This window comes from Rousettus aegyptiacus, unplaced genomic scaffold, assembly GCF_014176215.1.
Source record: "Rousettus aegyptiacus isolate mRouAeg1 unplaced genomic scaffold, mRouAeg1.p scaffold_m13_p_9, whole genome shotgun sequence".
In the NCBI taxonomy this organism is placed as follows: Eukaryota; Metazoa; Chordata; class Mammalia; order Chiroptera; family Pteropodidae; genus Rousettus; species Rousettus aegyptiacus.
In genome coordinates, this window is record NW_023416312.1 from 32,434,859 (window position 1) to 32,458,270 (window position 23,412).

Genomic DNA, 23,412 nt, shown 5'->3' on the forward strand with positions numbered 1-23,412 from the left:
GGGGCAGGCTGGATGACATCTGTGGCATCAAACCCTTGGTACAGACACAAGACTATGTTTCTCTAAGAAAATTGAGCAAACAGGAGACCATACCAATTTCCATAGAAGCCTCACAGTTACCAAATCAGCCTAACTCCCTGAATGGTCACTTACCTCTCTGACTGGCTGGTCTTCCTGTTTCCTGTTATTGGTTTCCATTTGTCCCCAGGAAATTCCTGCAAAGCAAAATTCTGGTAAGTTAGGGAGCTCTGAGCAGCCAGGTATCTAGATGGCCTCAAAAATGTGAAGAGGTCAGGAACCTGGCCCTAGCCGGGCCCCCCCACCCCCAGTTGGTTCCTTCCATTCTCCTATGCTGGCTATAGAAATATGTACTTGGATGGCTGCCTTTCTGTCAGGAGGCCTGCTGAGCTACTGGGGGCATGCAGAGACTAAGAGAGCATTCAGTTGACCTGAACAGAGTTGTCTAGAAACTCCATGTTACCCTCTCCTTCTCCACTCCCCTCCCAAATCACGTTTAAAACCAGTTTAGCATGTTTGTTCTTTGCTATGGCTCTTGTTTGTTCCCCCTGGTTAGCCTGCTCTTTCCTCTTGACTCTTTCAACATAGGAAGCATCTTCTTGGAAAGTCCTTGCTCTTGAGGGGCCTTTGAGGCCTAAAGCTCCTGCTGCTGCAGCTCTCTTCAGAGTGAGGTGGATGGAGATCATGCATGTCAGCACACAGCTGTACTGCAAGGGCCCTTCCTCTTCCCAGATCTGCTACCAGGGGCTCAGGTGGGCTTATTTCTAGTGCCATCTTCCCCACATTATAGAACTAGACTCTTCACCCTGGGCATTTTTTCCTAAAGGGCTTTGTCCAAGCAACTCTTTCCCCTCTTGCCAAGGCCATGCATGCCATTTGTAAAAATGTCCCTACCCCCTATTCTTGCTCCAAACCTAATGCAAATTTGCCTTTGACATTCTCCTTGATTTTGCATTCAGTACCCTCTATCTAGTGACTCAGAGCTTAGCCCAATAGGTATGCACAGTTGTCCCTAAACCTCACTGGTCTTCCAAATTCCTTTTTCTCCAATTTTACTACTGGTCCCATTTAAGTTTTATTACCTTCGCCTCAATGAAACAACTTTATTCCCTTTTGGAGGTAAGATACCTGGTGTCAGTCATACTGGCTGAGATCCTTAGTAGCTGCGTTATTTGAGGAAAGTTTTGTCACTTCTCTGAACCTCAGATTCCTATTTGGCAAATAAGGACTATACTAGCTAGCTTTGCTGGGTTCCAGTAGTGGGGATAAGATGAGATATGTATAGAGAATGCTTAGCACAGTGCTCAGCACAGAGGAGGCTTTGGATGTTCGTAACCATGAAAAGGATGAGGTTATGAGATTAGGGCAATCCCTGCATGTACCTATCATGTTAGAGCAGCTCTAACTACTTGTTAAGACTTCAGACTCTGCCTTGACGCCATGTGAGATGTCTCTGGCCTCAAAGACATATTACTTGTTCAGCCACAGTGGGAGCCAGGATTTCCTGTCCATGCCCTGTCTAGCCCTATGGGAAGTGCTCAGTAAATAGCAGTGGCCAAACCAAACAAAGTCCTGTCCCAACTCCCAAACCTTATTCTCAGATCCCCAGTATGGCATTACTATTTTTTCCCCATGAGCCACTTAGGTTACTGTAAATCGTCTGTACCCTTTGAACCAAAGAGGCAGTTACCCAATGGCTTGTTGCCAATGGGGGTTGATTCTGATGGGAAATTATTGCTCCAATGGAAGGTATACTTCTAGAAGACATCCTCCTATACTGGAGAGTGCCTGGGCTTTGCAATCAGCTTATGGAGAGACAGCATAGCACAATTAGTATCTTGGTCCTGAAGTTAGATTACATAGATTAAAATCCTACACTTGCCCTTCACTAGCTATGTGACCTCAGGCAAACCACCCAATTTCTCCTTATCTCATTCTCACTAGCTACTTAATTGTGTGATCATGATAATAATATTACCTATTTCTTGATTGCTTTGAGGACAGCATAAGTTGATACATGTAAAATATCTAGAACAATGTCTGGTACACAGTAGACACTCAAATGTTATAGTTGTTCAAATCCTGGCTTTGCCACTTGATAGATGTGTGACCCCTCTGAGCCTCAGCTTCCTCAGCTATAAAATGGGATCCTATTATTAACTTATCTCATACAAATGTTAAAAGAAATAATCTGATAATATATGGAAAACTCACTGGCATTACGTATTAGGGATGTAAATGTGTATTGCTTTTAGTTCTCTTGACAGCACTAAACAGGAGTCAATTAGTTCTCCAACATTTTCTAGGAGCCATAAGGAGAATGACCTCATCCCTACTTCAGACAGCTACCATGACAACCACCTTAGTCATATGAGCTGGGGTATCCTAATCCATGCTGCAAACTTTCCTCATGTCTGGGGGTGGGGCAGGGGAGTTTGTTCAGGTGGCAGGGGTGAGAATAGGCATGAAGTGGCTCCTAGATGGCAATCCACATATCTGAAAGCCTATTGTACATGCATACCTGCTTAACTAGTTTAACAGGCATTAGGAACCCAACATGTCCCTCCCTTAGGAGAGACATGGTATAGGCGCAGATATACCTGCATTGCTGCTGCAAGTTGACACAACCTGCAAATTTCACCTCCTTCCATTACAAAGTTACTGGCCCTGGGCTGACACTTCTGCAGCCATCATCTCCTTATCCTTCTGCCCCCACCTCCCAACTTCAGTCCCCTTTCTCTATTGTCTACTTGCAGGTCCTTCTTTCAGCAAACAGTTTCTCAAGCTAAGCCAACCTCTCTCCTTATTTTAAGAGATAATAACTCGTTTATAAGATGATTACTATCTGGTGGTCACTGTTCTGAGTGCCTTACACATTACATCATTTAATTCTCACAACCAACTTACAAAATAGGTACTGTTATTACCACTTTTTTTAATGGGATTGCTTAGGAATTTGAACTTAGGTTGTCTGGTTCCTGCATCAATGCCCTTAAACCATGATTTTATATTTCCTCTCCTCTTTTTTTCAATATTTTATTATGGATATTTTCAAGCATACAGAAAAGTTGAACAAGTTTACAATTAACCCCCACATATTCACTACCTATATTATACAATTAATATTTTACCATATTTGCCTTATCACATATCTCTATTCACTCCTCTATCTATCTACCAATCTATCTTAAATTCTTGATGCATTTCAAAGTAAATTATAAATGACTTTATCCCCATAAACTTGAAAACTTAAATAAAATGGAAAAATCCCTTAAAAGACTAACTACCAAAGCTCACTGAAGAAGAGATAACTGAAATGACCCTATATATATATATTAAAGACACTGAAATTTAATTTGTAGTTAAAAATCTTTTCACAAAGAAAACTTCAGGCCCAGATGGCTTCAATGATTAATTCTACCTAAGATTTAAAGAAGAAATACCAATTCTATGTAAACTCTTCTTGAGAATGGATTAGGAAAGAATACCTCCCAGCTCATTTGGTAAGGGTAGCACCTGGATATTAAAACCACACAAGGACATGACAAGAACACTACAGACTAAAATCCTTGATAAACACAGATACAAAAATTGATAACGAACTATGAGCAAATCAAATCTAGTAACATATAAAAAGGATACTATATCATGACCAAGTGGTCACAGCAATGGTAGGTAGATTCTTATTTCAAAAAAATCAATCAATGTAATTCATCATATCAATAGACTAAAAGAGAAAAAAATAATATGTGATCATTTCAATAGATGCTGAAAAAGCATTTGAAAAAAAATTAAACATCCACTCCTGATAAAAACTCTCATCAAACTAGGAATAAAAGGAAACTTCCTCAAACTGGTAAAGGGCATCTACGAAAAAAAAAACCCTACAGCTAACATCAAACTTAATAGTGAAAGACTGGGAACAGAGCAGCAACAATATCTGCTCTCACCACTTCTATTAAATGTTGTATTGGAGGTCCTAGACAGTGCAATAATACCCTCCTCTACCCTAGAAAAGGCATACAGAACGAGTAGAAAGAAAGATATAAAATTATTTCCATTTTCAGATGACATGATTGTCAATGTAGAAAACCTTTTAAAATCTAACGAAAAGCTACTAGAACCGATAAGTGAGTTTGGCAAGGTTGCAGGATACAAGGCCAATATATAAAATTAAATTGTATTTCCATATAATAGTAACAAAGAATTTTTAACTTGACATTAAGAAAACAATACTATTATTTATAATAGCATAAGGTCATAAAATCATAGAGATAAACAACAAAATATGTGCAGCATTTGTATGCTGAAAACTATAAAATAAGTTAGAATATCAATGGACTTCAAAATCTTCAGCATACATATCATTAAAGTTCCATATTTGTTTATAATTATTTTAAGACAGAATTTACTCTAGTGAAATGCACAAATATTAGGTGTATGTTGGTTAAATTCTGACAAATGTATATACTTGTGTAACTCAAACTCTTATCAAGATATAGAACACTATCATCACCCAGCAAAGTTCCTTCATGCCCTTTCACAGTCAATCCTGTGCCACATCCCATAGGCAACCACTGCTTTGAATTATTTTTTCCATAGAATAACTGTTTTAGAACATTGTGTAAAAGGAACAGTAGAGTACGTACTCCATTGTGTAAGGCTTCTTTCACCCCTAAGATTCCTTGTTTCGATGAACATATATTGAACAATTTCATATACCAAATTATTCAGAAGTATCTGTCTATGCAACAGTTTAACACGGGAATAACTTCTGGTTTAAGTGCACCAGCCAAAAGGTTGGCACTTGAGAAGCCATGGGGAAGGCATCTGGCAGTAAGCTGGTAAGAACATAGGAGAGCCTCCCAGAAATACCCTGGGGGATGGCGGTGGCTTGTGTTAGAGTGGTAAGTCATAATCAGGGAATAGCAACATCCAGTCTAAACCTGGGTCTCTGACAGAAAGAGACTGCAGAAGAGGGAGAAGGACTTGTTTTTTAGAAAACCAGAGATGTCAGGTATCTGAAAGCAAAGCCCAGGGGACAACTTGCAAATTGTGGAGCTCCAAATAGTTTTAAAGCAGGCAATGGAAGGGAATACATGCTGTTTTGTATCAGGCACTGGGCCCGACATTCTATATATGCAATCTCATTTGATCTTCACAACTGATCCATGAGACAGCCATTATTTTCCTCTACTTCAGAGTTAAGATAATAAGACTTTATTTAGTACTGGCCATTTTGTGAAGTAAATATTCTTGTTTCACTTTAAAAATCATATAATGCAAATTTTGGTGGCCAAATGACTTGCTTAAGGTCACTCAGATATCAATTATACAGTTAGGCTACAAATCCCAGTTCTGTACATTTTGTAAAGCAAAATTTGTTTTATTCTAACTCTAAAGATGAGATAACTACAATTTTGGTGGCTGAGTTTCCTGCCCCAGATTAATAAACTACCATCTGGTGGAACCAAGATTATACAGTTTTAAGGAATTATAACTGTTATGCTACCAAATGATTTGCTTCATTTTCTCCTCACAAAGAGAATCATGAAGCTCACCCATCCAAGAACCAAGTCCTCACCTGCGCTGTCGGCTTCCTGGGTTTCCAAGCATTGCCAGGTGCCAAGGTGCTGTCCTTGAGGGTACTATGATGGGGATTGTGACAGCAAGGTGAACACTGAATGCATTGGTGGTGGTGGCATCGGCAGTTGTAGCAGTTTGGCATCATATTTCTCTTTCTCAAAGCAGGGCAGACTTCCCCAGAACAATAAATGCAAGGGTCATGTACTGCAGCTCCCTGGACACTACAGGAGTAAGTGCAGGTCCTGTGATAATCAAAATCACCACAGTGCAGTGGCTTACAACACATGGATTGTTCTAGACCTTTGCTTGCAAAACATTCTGAGTAAGTAGGAGTTTCTGACTGAAGGAATGACATAGAATGATATGATGGATCTGTGGCATGATATGATTCGTCCATGGGATGGCGCCTCAATTCCCTATAGCTAGAGCTAATTGGCTGGAAGTTTTGGTCTACAGGTTTTGGTCTTTGGGTAAAAGTCTTGTTACTCTGAGTGATTAAACCTGGTAGATGGGATGTAGATAGGGATTTGCTACTCTCTTCAAAGAACTTTCTTCTGTCTGCAAAGGGCAAGAGGATGGCTTCATCCGTGGCTTGAGCAGTAGAAGCCTTCAATTCCTTGTTATCTCCTGGGTTAGAAGGGCCTTCCATGGCTAGTGCCACATGTGGCTGCAGGTTGTGCTCTGGAGACCACCTCCAATGTCCTCCATGGACTCCATGGTGAACATTTGTTTTCTCAGAGTCTGAGGAGAGTGGGTCAGATGTGTTCCACCAGGTGTTTAGACCCAAAGAGGGCAGTCTAGGCCTCTGGCCAGGGCTTATTTGTCCCTCCAAGCCTGTCCTAGATTCATGGCTCTCAGGGGCTTGGCTGAGGCACTCTGAAGACCTAGCCCTAAGCATCATGCTCTTGTTGAAGAGCTTGTCTCTGGGGCTAAGTGGTTTTTTATTTGAAGGTAGAAGAGATGAGTTAGAGGCAGGAAGTAGAGGACTTTCTATGGGCTCCTCAGGCTCTTCCACTGGCTCCTTAGTGTCACATAGCTGTAATAAGGGACTCTTGCTTTTCTGAAGCTGGGCCTTCCTCCTCTGAATTTCATTACGCAGGTTGGTAGCAAAACGCTCACTCTTCCGCCGGTTTTGAATTGAGCGACCCCGGGTCCCTCCATTTCGCCTACCAGCCACCTGGCCACAGTCTTTGGGCTCATTGTCCCCTTCTTCAGTTGTTTCTATGGTGCTAACTACTTTAGTGGTTGAAGAACAGTCCCTGGATTGTTGAGCAAAGAAGCCAGAGGCAGAGGGCTGCTGGTTGGCCTGTTCACTGCCTGCTCGGCTTGCTCTGTTTGGGTCCTGGAAACCTCTTTCTGGAGGGTGTCCATCAGCTTCTCCATGGGGGGAACTGCATGGGCTCTGGTTCCCCAAACACAAAGGCCTATCATCTACTGGCCTGGTCTTTCTCTCTTTACTGGGCTGGTCCTGGGTTACTCCTACAGGGGGACATGGACTTTTCTTACCTGTGTGGCCACTATGTAAAGGGGACAAAGTCCACTCATGTCCATCCTGCCCAGTTGGGAGGTCCATCCCCTTGTGACCCTTAGTATCAAGGTTCACTTGCTGCAAGTGGGATGCCAGCAGCTGTTCAGGAGCACTATGACGATGGCCTGTGGGTCCTATGAGGTGTGGAGGGCTGCTAAAAGAATAAGCCTTAGCTAGCTCTGCTGAAGCCTTGTTGAATGGGCTGGAATTTATGCTGGAAGCTTTTTCATATGATTTTTGGAATCCAATAGCTTTGGCTGAGGCCTCCATTGGTAGATGCTCAGAACTCTGTTGGCTGGATTCAAGATGTTGGCTGAGTTCACAGTTCTGATGGCCTTCATTTCTCACTTGGTCTTGCCTGTTGAGGCAGCAAAACCTGTTAGGGTTCCTTGGGGATAGCATATTGTCTAAGCTCAGTTTTTCTTGTTGTAAGGCATCCACAGGCTCAGAAGCCCTGCGCTTCTCTCTATTGAGGAGCTGGGATCTGGAGGCCTGAAGACTGTCTCGCCTTACTGGAGGTTGTGGTGGATCCTTGTAAGCCTTGGTAGGTCCTGAGAGGTGGACCTCAGGTGGGCAGGATAACATCTGGGAGCTAAGAGTCAGGTGGCCACCGTCGGTGTGCTGGCAACTTCCTGAGGTCTCAGCCATATTAGACCTGCCATTAGGGCCTTTAGTTGACCTTGGGCCTTGCATGATACAGTCTGCAGAGGCTGGCTCCTCTGGCTTGAGGGAAAGGGCACAGTCAGAGGCATTTGAGCTGGCTGAGAAGGAGCTATAGGCTGAGTCTCGCTGGTTGGGGTACATGTTCTGGTCAGTGGGCAAGAGGTGACCCTCATAGGTGGCTTGGCCTGGTTGCTCCAGGCTCTCCATGCTGCCAATGGAGCTGCTTTTCTCAGTGCTGCAGTGCCGAGAGAGTGGACACCATTGCACACACACGTCACTGCAAGACACAGTTCACACTGATTAGTTAGCCAAGTTACCAGATCCCTTTCCCACTGTGGCCAGCTCTGCCATGGAAGAAAGCAGGGCAATCCAGAGTCAGCCATAACCACAAATGATAGAAAGTTAAGGCAAAAAAGGAAGAAAGGGAAATAGGGAAAGAGATGGACACTGGGGTACCACAGTAACATGGTAAAATGGGAGACAAAATGGCATATGGAAGAAGGATAGGATGAGATCCCAAAGACTAAAAGTATGAGGACTCCATTAGGGGCTATATTCTATTTATCTGCCATCAGTGAGTCTAGAATTGCATCTGGTCTGTTGCTGACCCCAGAGAGTCAGCATGTGGCTCTCTGCCAGGAGAGATAATCACAGACTGTTAGCATTAGAGAGGGGCTTTAAAGGGGTGATTCAATTATAGTCAGCCCATTTCATAAATCAATGTTTTTTTAATTTGAATGTGCACCAGAATCTCTTGGAGAGCTTGTCAAAACACAGGTTACTGGCCTCATCCCCAGAGTTCTATGTTTGTGTGAATTCTGATAATTTTTACTTCTAACAAGTTACTGGGTGATACTGGTACTGTTGGTCCAGGGACCACAATTTTGAGAAACACTGGTGTAAAGCAAGCCTTGCAAAGAAAGTAACTTTGAAGAGTTATTTTTTTCAAGATTGCCCAGTTCTAGGTCATGACCCAGACAGGGGTGGAATTTAGGCGTCCCCTATCCTTTCCTTGGTAATAGTAAAACTGACCATTTACCAAGGACCTATGATATGCCAGAAACTTTAGAGTATCTCATTTCAAACCTAAGGGGAAAAATTATTATCTCCACTTTACAACTGAAAAAACTAAAGCTTTGAGAGGTCAAGTAAATGGACAACCTCACAAAGCTGCTGAAAAAGCAGAGCTGGAATTTGAACCCAGGCCTCTGTAAGTCCAATGTCTTAGCTCTTCTGCTGTACCATCTGTTAAATGGGAATAATAGTAATATCTGCCTCAGAGGGTTGCTTTGTGGGTAAAATCAGATAATAATAGTAAAGCTCTTGTTACAGCTCAGGCACCTAGATGTTCAATACATGGTAGGTGCTTCTCTCTTGATTGTTGTTTCCATTGATATTGTTATCAGAATCCTCTCTACTAGCAGTATTGATTCTAGAGTTGTCCCTGCCCACCCATGCCACCCTCATCCTCTATGGTAAAGCCAAACTGGGGAGACCAAGGAAGAGACTAATATTAGAAACAATCTTGAATTTTAAGTACCATTTCCAATGCACAAAGCCAAACTGAGCCAAGTCATGCTAGTAACTCCCTATGACTAGAAACCAAGAGGTTGTAGGCTGCTCTCAGAAAAGCCACAGTTCATAAAGCCAGAGCTGAGCAGTGGCAGGTCCCCATGAGACTCTCAGGTCAGTCTCCCCTAATTCTTGCTCCTACGCTGGCCCTTTGCCACTCTACTTACTTTACCTCTGGGAGGGGAATCCATCGATTCCTTATTGGCAAAGGGACCTGCTATCCATCCCACCATGCTTCTTGCTGAAAACAACTACACCCCAACTCCAGCAGGAGCCAAGCTCAAATGTGTTTCTGTGCATTCTTCCAGAACAAAGTTGCCTCTGCCTCTGCCCTGAGCCCCTGGCTTCCAATGCCAAATAAAGTCACACACTGGGGACAAACTCAACTCTTAGCTTCCCTGGGCCTCAACAGAAATCCCTTCTTGGAGGTATGATCTTGCTGTGGAAGAAAAAAGGCAGCAAAGTTTGCTGAAAAAGTTGTGTGCCTCTTCTGGGCAGTTGTTTCAACAATAGATAATATCACATTCCCTGCATTGAGAGATCCTCATGGCAAGTAGACCCTGTTATTCAAGAAGCTCCCATTCTGAAGGTTTTGGCTCTGTGACAGGGCTAATGATCACTGGATGAGATTGCCAGTGAGTCAGTGTAGACAGTGAAGAGGATCAGAACTGAGTCCTGAGATCCTTCCTATATTAAGAGACCATGGGGATGAGGAGAAACCATAGAAAGAGACCACAAAGGAGCAGCCAGTGAAATGGGATGAAAAGCAGGGGAAGGTGGTGTCCTGCAAGCCAAATGAGGTAACTATTTCAAGGAAACATTTTCCAGAGAGAATGAGACTGGTCCAAAGTCACAGAGACTGAGCAGTAGACTAGGACTAGAATCCAGGTACTCTGGACTCCCACTGTAATTTGGTTATAGCACTCTGCGTTCTATAACATCCAACAGAGACTAGAACAGAGGCGGAGTGACCATGTGGAGAGGAGGGTTCCAGACGCACCTTATGTTGCAGCCAGAATGCCAGGACAAACTAAAGGCTTCAGAAGGGACATGCATAGTGGTAGCCGATTCAGGGCATCCTTCTAGCAGCTTGGCCACATGCCATGAGTGTGGCCTACTGACAGAGACGTTTCTCCTACAACAAGAAAAGGACAGGAAGTCAGCTTAGGGAACCAGAGCTGAAATCACTTCCCAGGCAGCTTCCGCCCCCACCCCCTCTTTCCCTTAAATGAAGTAGAACATCTTTCAAGGAGCTGGTATGGGAATCTTAGTGGCTCTCCTCAGCTCCCAGAACTCAAGTCTCCTTCATACCAAGGTCAGTCCCTGGGGATACAAAATGTTAGCTTCACACAGCTGTTTGTTCACAGGTGTATCCCTAGCACATACAGCAGTGCCAGACACACAATAGATGTTCAGTAAATACTTTTGGAATAAATGGGTGGTATTGACCAATGAACAGAGAGCCTACCTTAAATTGTCTTTGAGAAAAAAATAAATCTGACCAATCTTCTCACTTTTCTCTAAGAAAGTAATAAGAAAGTGATTGAGAGGTTTGAACAAGTCAATACAGGGCTGTAAATTCTCTGGTCTTCACTTATTCATCTGATAAGCATTTGTTAGATGTTTACTGTATACCACCTATGTGTAGCTCTGGGGATACAGAGATGAATCAAACATACCCTTGCCCTTGAGAGCTTATAGATTATTGAGACAGAGCTAAGTCAAGTAAAGTACAGTAAAGGCCTTGAGAGAGTAAAGGATAAGATGGTCACAGATGTGAGACACTTGAGACTGTAGGGACAATGATGGCAAGGAGCTCCAACTCTTGCCAGGCAAAATAGAACAACATGGTAAATGGTGCAGTACTAGGCTGATAGAGGAAACTGCTGCTCAGCAAGGCAGGGATGAATAAAGGGAAACAGGTTGGAGGCCCAAGCCCTAGATGTAACCACAGGGTCTGTCTGGTGCTAGAGGCTAAAGCCATGACTCCTGCACTGACTGGCTTATACAGAACTAATCCCTATCCTCTGGTATATTTCACATGAATAGATGTCACCCTTAGATGTGGGGAAGAACAGTATAAAGAAGAGCATACATGGGGCACGGGCAGTGCCAGAAGATGAAGAAAAGATTTATAAGAAAGAATAATAAATGGAGGAAGGAAGAAGGGGAGAATAAGGAGAAGGGAGAGGGAGAAAGAGAGAGAGAGAAGGAGGGAGGGTAGGAGGGAGGGAAAGAGGGAGGGGAGAGAATCCTTCCTGAAAGAAGGAAGGAAAAGGATCGAGGCCCTCCCCTCCTCCTCCTTCCTTCCTTCTGTCCTTCTTCCTTACTACTCCGGCCTTCCTTCCTTCCTCCTCTTCCTTCCTTCCTTCCTCCTTCGGAATTCCCGTTGCGAAATCTTATGTTTTCAGTGTCATTGCTTCTAGTCCGAGGTGAAGTATGATACTGAGAAACACAAATGACAGTAAGGGAGAAATCCCTGAGAAAGAATATAGAGAAATGCATAGTAGAAAGAAATGAATGATAGAGGAAGATGAGTGACAGAGTAAGAGAAACATGATAAATAAGTAGATGACAGAGAGGTAAATAGATGATAGCTTTTTAGTAATTTATTCAGTCATTTACTGTGACAGGCTCCATACTAGACACTGAGGGTGCAGAGGTGTCTACAATAAGGGCCCTGTTTTTAACAAGCTTGTTATATAGTAGGATATTTCAGTGGAAACACAGAAAATCCCAGCGGTGCAAGATTCTAAAGGGCTAAAAAAGGTAATCTTGAGGAGAATGGCCTTGCTGGGGAAAACATGGGTTGACGTGTTTACAGGACAGACACAGACAAGAAGGTATAAAAGGAAGGGAGGGGAAGCTGCTGGTCAAAGGGCAGGAACCAGAGCCACAGGTTAGCAGCAGTAGCTAAGATTTATGGAAGGAAAGCCAGGTGAGGCCCCTACTTTTAACCACATTTTTCTACTATGGATTTCAGAGTCCCTAGCAGAGAGGCCGAAGGCACAAGAAGACTTTGTACTGGGGTGGGGGATGGTGCCTGCTCCAGAGTCTCATATGCCAAGCACTAATGCTAGAAATCTCTCTAGCTTCTATTACCTGGTAGTCATCCGTTAACAATTATTTATAAGTCATCTCACAGAAGTATAATGTACTACTACAGACTGTGTACATTCTGAATCTACTACATACTATATACCTCTGGGAACTGAGGATACAGTGGAGAATAGGGCATCTCTCTTATTTTTGGCCCTTCTTTCACATCCAGGATTCCCAAAGTTCTTCTGAGTCCAGGGTTTAAAATGTGAGCAGTCAGCCTTGATACCACCTTCTCCCCAACCATCCAATTCCTCACTGAGTTCTACTAAGACTTCTTTTATGATATCTCTCTGGCTTTGCCTTTTCTTTCTTTCTTCTTTCTTTCTTTCTTTCTTTCTTCTTTCTTTCTTCTTTCTTCTTTCTTTCTTTCTTTCTTTCTTTCTTTCTTTTCTCTCTCTCTCTCTCCTCTCTCTCTCTCTCTCTCTCTCTCTCTCTCTCCACCCCTCCCTCCCTCCCTCTCTCTCTTTCTCATTGAGATGATTCCACATAATCACACTTCTCTATAGAACCCACCACCAGCACCTCCTGTTCCAGTCCAAGCCCTTAACACTTTATGTCCAAAATGCCATGCCAATCTCCCAGCCAGTCTCCCTTTGTTCCACCTTCAGTCGCAGCTTTTAGATCATATCATGTCAAACGCCAAATGAACTGGAGAACCCTCCTATTCAAGAATCTTCACTTGTTACCTATTTCTTACTCTGTTCTGCATCAAATGTAAATTGGAACAGACATTCAAAGACCTCTATAAGCTATCTTTACCCACGCAGCCCAAACTCTCATGTCACTGCTCCAGTCACACTCTGCAAACAGCTTTGTGCCTTTGCTGTTGGTTTTCCAGTAGCAACTAGCACAAGCTCTGGAGTTGGACCACCTTGGTTTGAATCTCAGCTCCACCACTTATTAGCTCTATTGCTTTAGATAGGTGACTTTACTTCTCAGAGCTCTATTTGTCATGGTAGTAAAATGGGGATAAAAGTACCTAATTAATGGAGTTTGTAAAGATCAAGTGAGACAATGCATGCCAACTGCTTAGAACAGGGTCTTGTAAGTCTTCAACAAATTTTATTTATTACTGTGACAATTCCCTCCAACTGAAATGCCCCCTCCCATTTTTGTTAATCTAAATCCCACCTGTTCTTCAAAGTACTGCCCTAGTACCATCTCTTCTAGGGAGCTCGTCATTAGTAACCTAGTCCTCACAATTTAGCCCATGATAATATGATGTTTTATATTGCTCATGAGTATTTCTTGTGTGTTAGTCTCAACCTACCAACCACACAGAGACAAGACAATGAGACAAAAATGAATGAGACAGATCTAGGTTTATATCCTAACTCTACCACTGGATGTGTGATTCTATGCAAGTCACCTAACCCATCTGAACTTCAGTTTTCTTATCTGAAAAAGGGAACAATAATCCATACCTGGCTAGGTTATTGTGGGGATTAGAGATAATATTCTCAAAGCATCTGGGACACAGCCTGATGCATAGCAAGTGGTCAATAATAGTAGGTACTATAATAAGAGTTATCAGCTCAGACTTGTCCTTCTTAATGGTTCAGAAGTATTCCCATCCAGGTTTGTCCATCCACTGTCAAAGTTCTGCTACACCCCTCCCTTTCCACACTTTGGAAAGTAGCTTACAAAGGCCCCTACTCTCTCTAGGGTTTCTCCAGGAATAGGGAACACTCCCAAAGGTTACATAAGCAAGGCAGTGGGGGCTTTTGGACTACCGGGAGAAAACCACAAGCTGAAGGAAAGAAAATCTCAGTATAGGAACTGCAGCCAGAGTTGGAGCCTTCCATCTCTAGTATGAGAAAGGAGAGGAAACTATAGGGGGCAATATTTGGTCTTTAATTATTACTGAATAGCTCTAGAATTAGTTCACACTTACATTCAAATCTTAGCTGTGTGACCTTGGGCAAATTACTTCTCTGAGTTGTAGATTCTTTATTTGTAAAATGGGGAAGATAACTATTCCTTACTCACAAATTGTAGTTTGGATTAAGTGCAGTCCCATGTGTGAAAATACTCAACATAGTGCCTGACATACTATAAACTTTTAAAAAGTAACAGGGGCCACTTATTGAATACTTAAGATATGCCAGGCACTAAGCACTTTGTATCTATTAGCTGATTTAATCCTCACTCCAACCTTATCAATAAAAGCTGTTATTATCCCCAATTTACAGATTAGAAAATAGAGACACAGAAAGATAAATCGTTTTGCTAAGAGAGCACAGCTGGCAACCTGCAGTTAGGAATGAAGTTCAGATCCTCTAGCCCTTTCTAGGATACCACACAACCCCTCTTTCCCAAAGAACAATCTGTCTCAAAAATTTGTATAGCTGAGGCTTCTCCTAGCCATTCCCTCAAGAAACAGTCAGTAAAAAAAAGCTTCAGTAGTCTTAGAGTTTAACCTATCCATTCTTTAGGCAGTAGGGAAGTGGGATGAGCTAAAATAAGCAGAGAGGTAAGGAAATAACAACTACTAACCAGGCAGCTCCAAGCCTAGCTGTGGCAGCAACAATCTCTTTCTTCTAAGGCTGTCTCAGGTACTATCATTAAACATACACCCTATCATTCATTACCTTAAAATTCCTTTCTTAGGAAAGAAAAAGTAAAGGATATCGAAGAAAGAAAGCAGCAGCCATGGAAGCCATGGCTACTAGTAGTACCTACCAGAAAAGTTGCCCAAGGCGTGGAGGTGGCTTAAGAGAGAGCTGGGTATCCAGCCAGCTCAGATACTCATCAACAACCCCTCCAGCCAGCTCTTAGTACTTCTTTCTGCAAGCTGGATCCTCCCTTAGTTGAGAGCCATTTGCTTTCCTGTTAAGACCTCCTGAAATGAGGGGCCATCGGCCCAATCTCCTGAGTGTGATCCAAGGGGCTCACACACAGTCAGGTTCTACTTTCAAGAACAGAAAAGAGTGGCATCGAAGGCAAGGTATTACCATCAGCCTGGTTGGACCTAGATGTTGCCACAGCCTTAGGGAATGAAGGCCAGTATCAAGAGCTGGATAAGAATGAAGACGCTGTTCCAGAAGCCAGCCAGCACCCTGGTGGCAAAGGGAAGGATGAAAGACAGTTCTGGCAGCATAAACAGCCCCCCTGTTCCTTATTCCAGCCTCTTCTGAGCCCTGGCCCACCCCCTTCCATAGCTCAGAGGCCAATAAGGAAGCTGGGCCCCAGCCACTGCTAGAACTCAGGAAAAGAGCAAGGAAATGATGTTTGGAAAAGATAAAGCTGGTGTCTAAAAAGAATTTTTAAAAATATACGTAAGTGAGAGAGAAAAATACCCCAGACACATACACTTAAAAGAATTTCTGTGCTTCCTGGACTGAGTTGACCCCACCCGACTATCTCCACAGGTCCTCTGGGCCCCAGAAAAAGGAAAGCCTAGATCAGCCAGGTCTAGCAGCCTCCAGGGCCAGATTTTACATAGCTGGGGGTAAGTGACCTAGAGATTCTCCAAGGTAAAGGTGTTGCTGAGATATAAAGCAGGGGTCCCCAACCCCTGGGCCATGAACCGATACCAGTCTGTGGCCTATTAGAACTGGGCCACAAAGCGGGAGGTAAGTGGTGGGAGAGCAAGCGAAGCTTCATCTGTATTTGCATCCACTCCCCAGAACTAGCATCACCGCCTCAGCTCCACCTCAGATCATTGGACATTAGATTCTCATAGGAGCACTGATCCCTGATACCAAAAGCTTGAGGACCACTGAAAAATACTCACAAACCATTCTGGGCCATATCACAGGGTCTACGCTTCCTATGGGCACCTGAGCAGACCCAAAGAAAACTACTTTCCACACCAGAGATTCCACCTCCAGAAGAGTGGCACTGGGAGTCAGCATCCCTAACTCTGCCATGAATCTGCTCTGACCCCTGGCAACTTACTCTCCCTCTCTGAGCTTCTGTTTCCTCTCTGCAAAATAAAACATTGACTCCATCATCACAAACAACATTTCCAGTTATAGCATGATGTAACAGGCCTAGGTCCCAGACTTCAAATAATGTCCTCACTGACTCATGCAATAGCCAGAACCTAGAACAGCCTCACATGAATTTGTTGCATATTCTAAGCCCAAGCTCAGGCATCAGACTTTAATTTCTCCTAGGGATTTAGAGTTGGAGAGTGCCCTTCATAATATTCCTGATCCCCATTTCAGTTTTCTTTGGCCTCTGGTCCCAATTCCAGCAATTTCTGGCTCCAGAAAGGGCTTCCATGAGCTCCCCCAGGACAAGAAATATGCTAGAGCCTTTCTTCTCTAGGTAAATCATTCCAAGAGGCTGAAAGCCACTTCCCCTCTCTTCCCTCTGTACCTCCTAGAGAAGTCTGGGTCGATGTTTATCTATTCCACAAAAGGCATGTGCCATTAAAATAAACCCATGGGCCTTCCTTTGGTAGTTAGAAGTACTGTATAGGGAAAGTTTGGAGATTTTGTGGGCATATGGATCTGGCTTGGAGTCTTAGCTTTACCACTGACTAGTTGTTTGGCCTTGGACATGTCACATAAACTCAATTTCATTATCTGCAGAATTCAATAAATGGTTTGTGTTATTAGTATTATCCTCTATCCAAAATAGTAATGGGAAAGGGACCATTGATAGCAAGAAAAATAATTTATTCAATCCAATGAAGATGAAAGAGAAAGGACTAGTTAAGAGAAGGTTCAAAAGCCAAACTTAGATTCTGAGCTTCTCAAACTGCAGATTCTGATTCAGGAGATCTAGAATGGGTCCAGATTCTTTTTTATTTTATTTTATTGGTTTCAAGCATATAGTACATTGGTTAGACATTTATATAGTTTATGATTCCCCTAATTTCTCTTTCGCTCCTCTGGCTCACCACATAGCCAATACATTAATGCTAACGGCATTCCCTATGCCATGCTCCCTAACCCCGTGACCATCTATCAACTACTAATTTGTACTTCTTTAATACTACACCCCATTCTTCCAGTCTCCCAAGTCCCCTACCCTCTGTCTGTCACCAGATTGTCCTCTTTATTTGTGAATAGGCTCCAGATTCTGACATTCTAACAAGTTCTAGAGTGATGCTGATTCTACAGATGTGATAACCACACTTTGATAATATATTACAGAATACAATATCATTAGCAGTACACTAGGGAAAAACCCCTGGTCCAAAAGAAAAATCAGGATAAATAGTCTCTTCTCATGTCATTATTCAGGCCTAGGTGTCTAGCCTTTCCTAATCTTCTGGTAACCAAGTGCCTTCCTCCTTCCATTCTGTAGCCCAGCCCATAAAAGTGCTTCCCTGATGAAGCTTGCCAATCCCCACGTCCTAACAAAATAAAGAGCAATAAGTTTGATAGCAGTCTGGCCTTGTCAATGGCCAGGTGAGGATGAGGCAATTATGACTAGAAGAACAAAGAAGTCTGTTCATGGGACTGGCTGGGATAGGAAGGCAGGGTGGGAGTATGAGTTGGGTAGTCACCAGATGAGGTAATAGAATAGGCATGTTGGGTACAAACAGCATATACTTGAGAAACCTTTGGGCTAAGTCAGAGGTCCTCAACCTTTTTGGTACCAGGGACCAGTGCTTTTATGAGAATCTAATGCCTGATGATCTGAGGTGGAGTTGAGGTGGTGATGCTAGCGCTGGGGAGTGGCTGCAAATACAAATGAAGCTTTGCTCACTCACCCACTGCTCACTTCCTGCTGTGTGGCCTTGTTCCTAATAGGTGATGGATCAGTACTGGTCCATGGCCTAGGGGTTGGGGACCCCTAGGCTAAGGAATATAAAAGAAGAATGTGAGCAGTTTGGCTAGTTTGGGATTTGGGAAAAAGGCTAGGAGATTGGGTGAATTGAGTTCCAGATAACATGACCAAGTATAACCTCCTGTATTTGAGGGAGAGTGAAGATGACTGCTTTTCCAGTGCTCAGAAGATAAGAACTGTGCTTGAGTGCAGAAGGGGGTGGGTACATGCAAGCTGAAGTAGCAGATAAGTCATAAGCTAGCTCCAAGAAGAGTCCTTATAAAGATCGTTACGAAAGGTGAGAGGAGGAAGGAGGACCAATTCCGAAAGGAGTCAATCTCTAGCTGCATTAGTGAACTATCACCCCAATACCTTCATATAGCACTAACTGTTTCTGAGCCTGACTCCCAGCAGACCCCTCAAGAGATACTTGCAGTGGGGCAAGTAAGGAACAAGTAGCAAGAGAACTATGGCTCTGCCCCAACTCAAGGCAAAAAGGAAAATATGGCCCCTGTTGCTTGGGGTTTTGCTTAGTCCAAGTTCTGGGCCATAACCTACTGCAGATTCTTTCCTCTTTTGAAAGTGTTTAGGCAAGTAATAAAGGACACAAAAAACTGTCTTTTATTAGTTCTGTTTGCTATCTGTGGCTCTTCCAGCCTCCCCATAAATAGCACATTTCACCTGCTCCACATGTAGGAATCCATGCTCATTCTGACCCACTCAACAAGAAGGGAAGCCTACACACAATACATAGCTTGTTTATCTGACAGAAGAGAGGGAAGCTTCTCGATCACCAGGAAGGGATATAGAGCTATGAAGGCCCACTCACATCTCACTGTTAGTTGAGGGATCTTACAACCTGGTGATCTAGAGATCCTTACTGTACATCCAGACAAGGGGAATATGTATGTGTATGTGTGTGTATTGTGTATGTGTGTCTATTGTATATGTGTAAATGTGCATGTCTGTATGTGTAGGTGTATCTGTGTATATGTATGTGTGCATCAGTGTATGTATATGTGTATGTGTATAAAAATGCATGCCTGCGTGTGTGTTTATATGTGCATGTGTGTATGTGTGTACATGTGAATATGCATGTGTGTATCTGTGTTTGTGAAGGTGGGTTGTGTGTATATGTATATGTGTATGTGTATATGTGTGTCTGCATGTATGTCTGTGTATATATGCGTGTGTATGTATGTATATATATATATGTATGTATAATTTTAGAGAGAACATTTATGACAATGGCTTTCTTTTCAGTCTGGGAAAGTTATAATCTGGGTCATCTAAGATATTGGTACTTTATGTAGACAGGGGTTTTGGTACCGTTCTGCTTCTCTACCTTCCCCACCCCTTCCACCTCCTCCAATTCCTTCACCTCCCTTCACTTCCCTAAATAGCCACGTCAAGATCTTTCATGTAAATCTGCTGGATCCCTTTCTCCACTCTCCACCTCAGGATCCCCGCCACCACTCCAGCTAAAAGAAACCCAGGGTAGTGAATAAGAGAGGAATGGGATGTTGGGGTGGAAATAAAGTCTCCCCCAGGTGCTATGGTGTGTGTTAGAGAGTGCCTTTTGGCTTTAAAAATAGAGAGTGGTAACTTCTTCTGGTTAAGGGCTTTACATTTGACCTCATTTTCATTTTTCCATTCACATTGAAATCTTTAAAACATGGGAGCATCTCTTTTTCTGATGAATGTTGGAGGGAAGCAACCATATGAATGATGCAGGAGAGCTTTGCAAATATTAGAGGCTAGAAAAATGTTTAGTAATTTAGAAACATAGTACTTGGAATTCTCTTTCAGAGTGGGCTGGGGAGCATATTCTAGTTTTTCTATGGATAGTCTGATAAAATGTACCGATCATAGATAATTTCTTGTCAATTATCTCAAAGGCAAAGAGGAGGATGGTGCATATTTCATATCTTCTAGAAGCAAAGGGAGCAAGTCGAAAACCGAATAATGAAAGAAGGCTTTTCTCTCCTCCTTGTATATACAAAATTTAAGGGTGCAACTCCAAAGGGCTATGGAACACTTCAGAGGAGAAAATAACAATAGGTTCACAGAGCACCACCTGTAGAATCAGCTTCTGCTGTGATGCCTGATTTCCTAAATCAACACACAGAGTGATAAAGAAGATGGAGGATGTTTGCCCTCCAGCTCTTGTTTCAATCAGTAATATTCGTAGCATCCTTTAGGAAGAAGGTTATGAGAATAACACAAGATTTCCTTCTTTCTCCCATTAAGCCAAATATATCTTTCAGCTCAAACTCAGTATTGGAGATACCACTTTTTAGGGAAAAGATTGAATCTACAAAAGTTTTTTTTCCAAAATTCAAGTCACAAAGTCCTTAGAATTATTTTTGGCCACTCCCTAAGTAATCTCCACTACTAAAGGCACAAAGCCCTAGGGCAATAGCTAACAATAACAAGGACCCGAATAGAACCAAGAGTATCTACTCACTCTATTTGAGCAAACATGACAATGAGGAAGGGCCAATGCTCAGCAGAGCTGCAGCACAGTGAGCAAGGAGCACATTAATGGGAGATGAGGTTTGAGGCTGGTGTTATGCCAAGGACAGATCATGGAGTTTTCCAAAGTCAAGGTGGGCAGTTTGAATCTTATTCTCAGTTCAGTGGGAAGCTACTAGAGGTCATTAAGCAGAGGGCTAAGTTTTAAAACGATCTCACTTGTCTGATGGATTTAGGTAAGACAAGAGAAGAAAAGGCTCTTATAGATAAGAGATAGTGGTGGCTTGTTCAAGGGAAGAAGCAGTTGGGGTAGAGAAAAGAGGTTTAGAGATATCTTGAAGAGGTAGAGCTGATAGTATTTATTGATTGATTGAATATAAAGAGTGAGAAAAAAAGGAGAATAAACCATGACATTTGAGTCATCTGGTATCTGTTCCTTCTTAGCACAGAATTCATTCCCAAAATTGAGTAATTAATAGTTCTAAAAAAAATGTTGGCAGTCTCCACTGTTCTTTTATTCTGGCATTTATGGAGCTCCTATCTACATTTAAGGTACGTGGAGAGGTATTATGGAACACGCCAAAATGAGGAAGATATCGTCCCTGTGCTCAAGGAATTTACAGTGTGATAGGGGGCAAATAAAAATACCTAAGTAACCACTAAACAGGGCAGAAAGTCATGTCATAAAGGAAATGCTAAAAAATGAGAGTTAAATAAAGGAGAAATCACAGCTGGTTGAACCAAGGAAGATTTTATAGACTCTGAGCTAATTTTTGAAGATTCAGTACAATTTCAGCTAAAGAAGACTGGAGGAGAGGTCATCCCAGGTCTTTGCATAAACAAGAATAAGAAAATCAGGAATATGCTGAAGTTTCTATAAGGTACACAGGAAGGAAAATTAGAATGATGTAAGAACATGATAGGCCTTAAGTGTCAGGATAAAGCATTTACTTTACATAATCCAGTAGACAAGAGAGAGACTTTGGAAGTTCTGTGATAGGAAAGCAGCATGATAAAGGCAGTATTTAAAAAGGTTATTCTAGTAGATACATTTAGAATGAATTATATGGATAAATACTGAAAGCATAGAGAAGTGAGGAGGCTAGCACGATACACACAAAAGGTAAAATTAGACAAATGACAGGGAATGGAGCAGAAGGGAAAAATGTGAGAGAGAACATAAAAGACAGAATCAACAGTATTGGACTACTAATTAAATACAGAGGAGAGAGAATAGTTAAAATGACTATAAAACACCTACAAGAATGGTGGCATCACTAATCAAGATAGGGAAGTCAAAAGCAGAAGCTGGCTTCAGGAGACATGAGTTTGCTTTTAGACATAAGTTTGTTGCACTGTCAAATTACATAGATAGGCATGCACAGCAAGAAGCTTGACGTCTAGGCTGCAGTACTGAAAAGTGGTTAGGGCAGGGGCTGGACTGGGTCTGGATATGTAGTCATTATCCACAGAAAGGAGGAAGCTGAGGCCATTGTAGTAGATCGAACTGCCCACAGTAAATGCATACAAAGGAAAGAGGGTGGATGACACATCTCTACAGCACACCTATGGTTCAGGTAGGAGAGGAAGAAGAACTCATCAGGGAGAGAAAACAATAAAATGCCATTTAAAATGATATTTTAAAAAATAAGTATCAGCAAAGTTGCAGAGAAATAGGCATTCTTTTACCCTGCCGGGTGGGAATGGATATAGGTACACATGTGCTAGAGAGAAATTTGGTATATGTTAACACGAGACAGAACAAAGTGTTCATACTGTGCTTGCTTCAGCCAACACATACTAAAGTTGGAATGATACAGAGATTAGCATGGCCCCCGCACAACGATTACATGCAAATTTGTGACATGCACCATATGTTTTCTGGAATTAGACAGCAGTAATGGGTGCACAACCTTGTATTATACAAAAACCCACTGAATCACACACTTGGAAGTAATGAATTTTATACTATGTGAATTACATCAGTTTTAGAATAGGTTCCTACCCTTTTATCTAGTTTTTCCATCCCTAGGCATCTATCCTAAGAGTAATTAGAGGTGCACAAATTGATCTATGTATATGAAGTGTCATTCACTGCAGGGTTATTTATAATGGTAAAATTAGGAATATCCTAACCATTCAACATTTAGGAAGAGTTATGTGAAGTATGATACAACTACATGAAAGAATAATAGTCTGCCACTAGAAACTATGCTTTTCAAGACTACTTAATATTCCTGGAAATGTCTCATGATATAATAGTAAGTGAAAAAAAATATACAAACCTGTACATAATACCAGTCAAATTTGAAAAATATATATGCATACACATATATATTCATATATAAACATGTACATATTAAAAGCCTGGGTGCAAATGCAGTACCTCACCAGTAGGTTATTTATCTCTGTGAGGCAGAATTAAAGGTAATTTTTACTTTTTTTACACTTACTTAATATATTGAAATGTTTACACTACCCATGTGCTACTTCTTTTTTTTATTAAGTTCCATGTGCTACTTTTGAATGAGAAAAGTTTTCTAAAGAAAAAGAACACCATTCTGCATATACATGCCACGTACCCTGACAATTGTATGTTAGAACTGTCTGACACATTCCTCAGTTAGGACTCTGCAATTATACTTGTATTTCTGCTTAATTGTTTCAAATATCTGGATTTTGCCCTTAAGTAAATCATCCTAGAGCTCACCAACCTAGCAAAATGCTTTTCCTAACAAGTG

At 42.1% G+C, this 23,412-nt stretch overlaps 1 protein-coding gene and 1 pseudogene across 5 annotated transcripts in view; one reads left to right on the forward strand and one right to left on the reverse strand.

The window, feature by feature from the left end:
- SHROOM4 (shroom family member 4) overlaps positions 1 to 23,412 on the reverse strand; it is a 218,319-nt gene that overhangs the window by 31,690 nt on the left and 163,217 nt on the right. For 3 of the 5 annotated variants that reach the window (XM_016153263.2, XM_016153262.2, XM_016153264.2), the window contains 3 exons: positions 10,368 to 10,502; positions 5,603 to 8,072; positions 154 to 215 (listed from right to left, as the gene is read on the reverse strand). In XM_016153263.2, the coding sequence (XP_016008749.2) occupies positions 154 to 215; positions 5,603 to 8,072; positions 10,368 to 10,502 (2,667 nt within the window). Of the gene's footprint in view, positions 1 to 153; positions 216 to 5,602; positions 8,073 to 10,367; positions 10,503 to 15,151; positions 15,587 to 23,412 lie in introns of those variants that run through there. The other 2 variants (XM_016153267.2, XM_016153265.2) reach the window with 2 other exon arrangements.
- LOC118608142 lies at positions 22,451 to 22,551 on the forward strand (annotated as a pseudogene).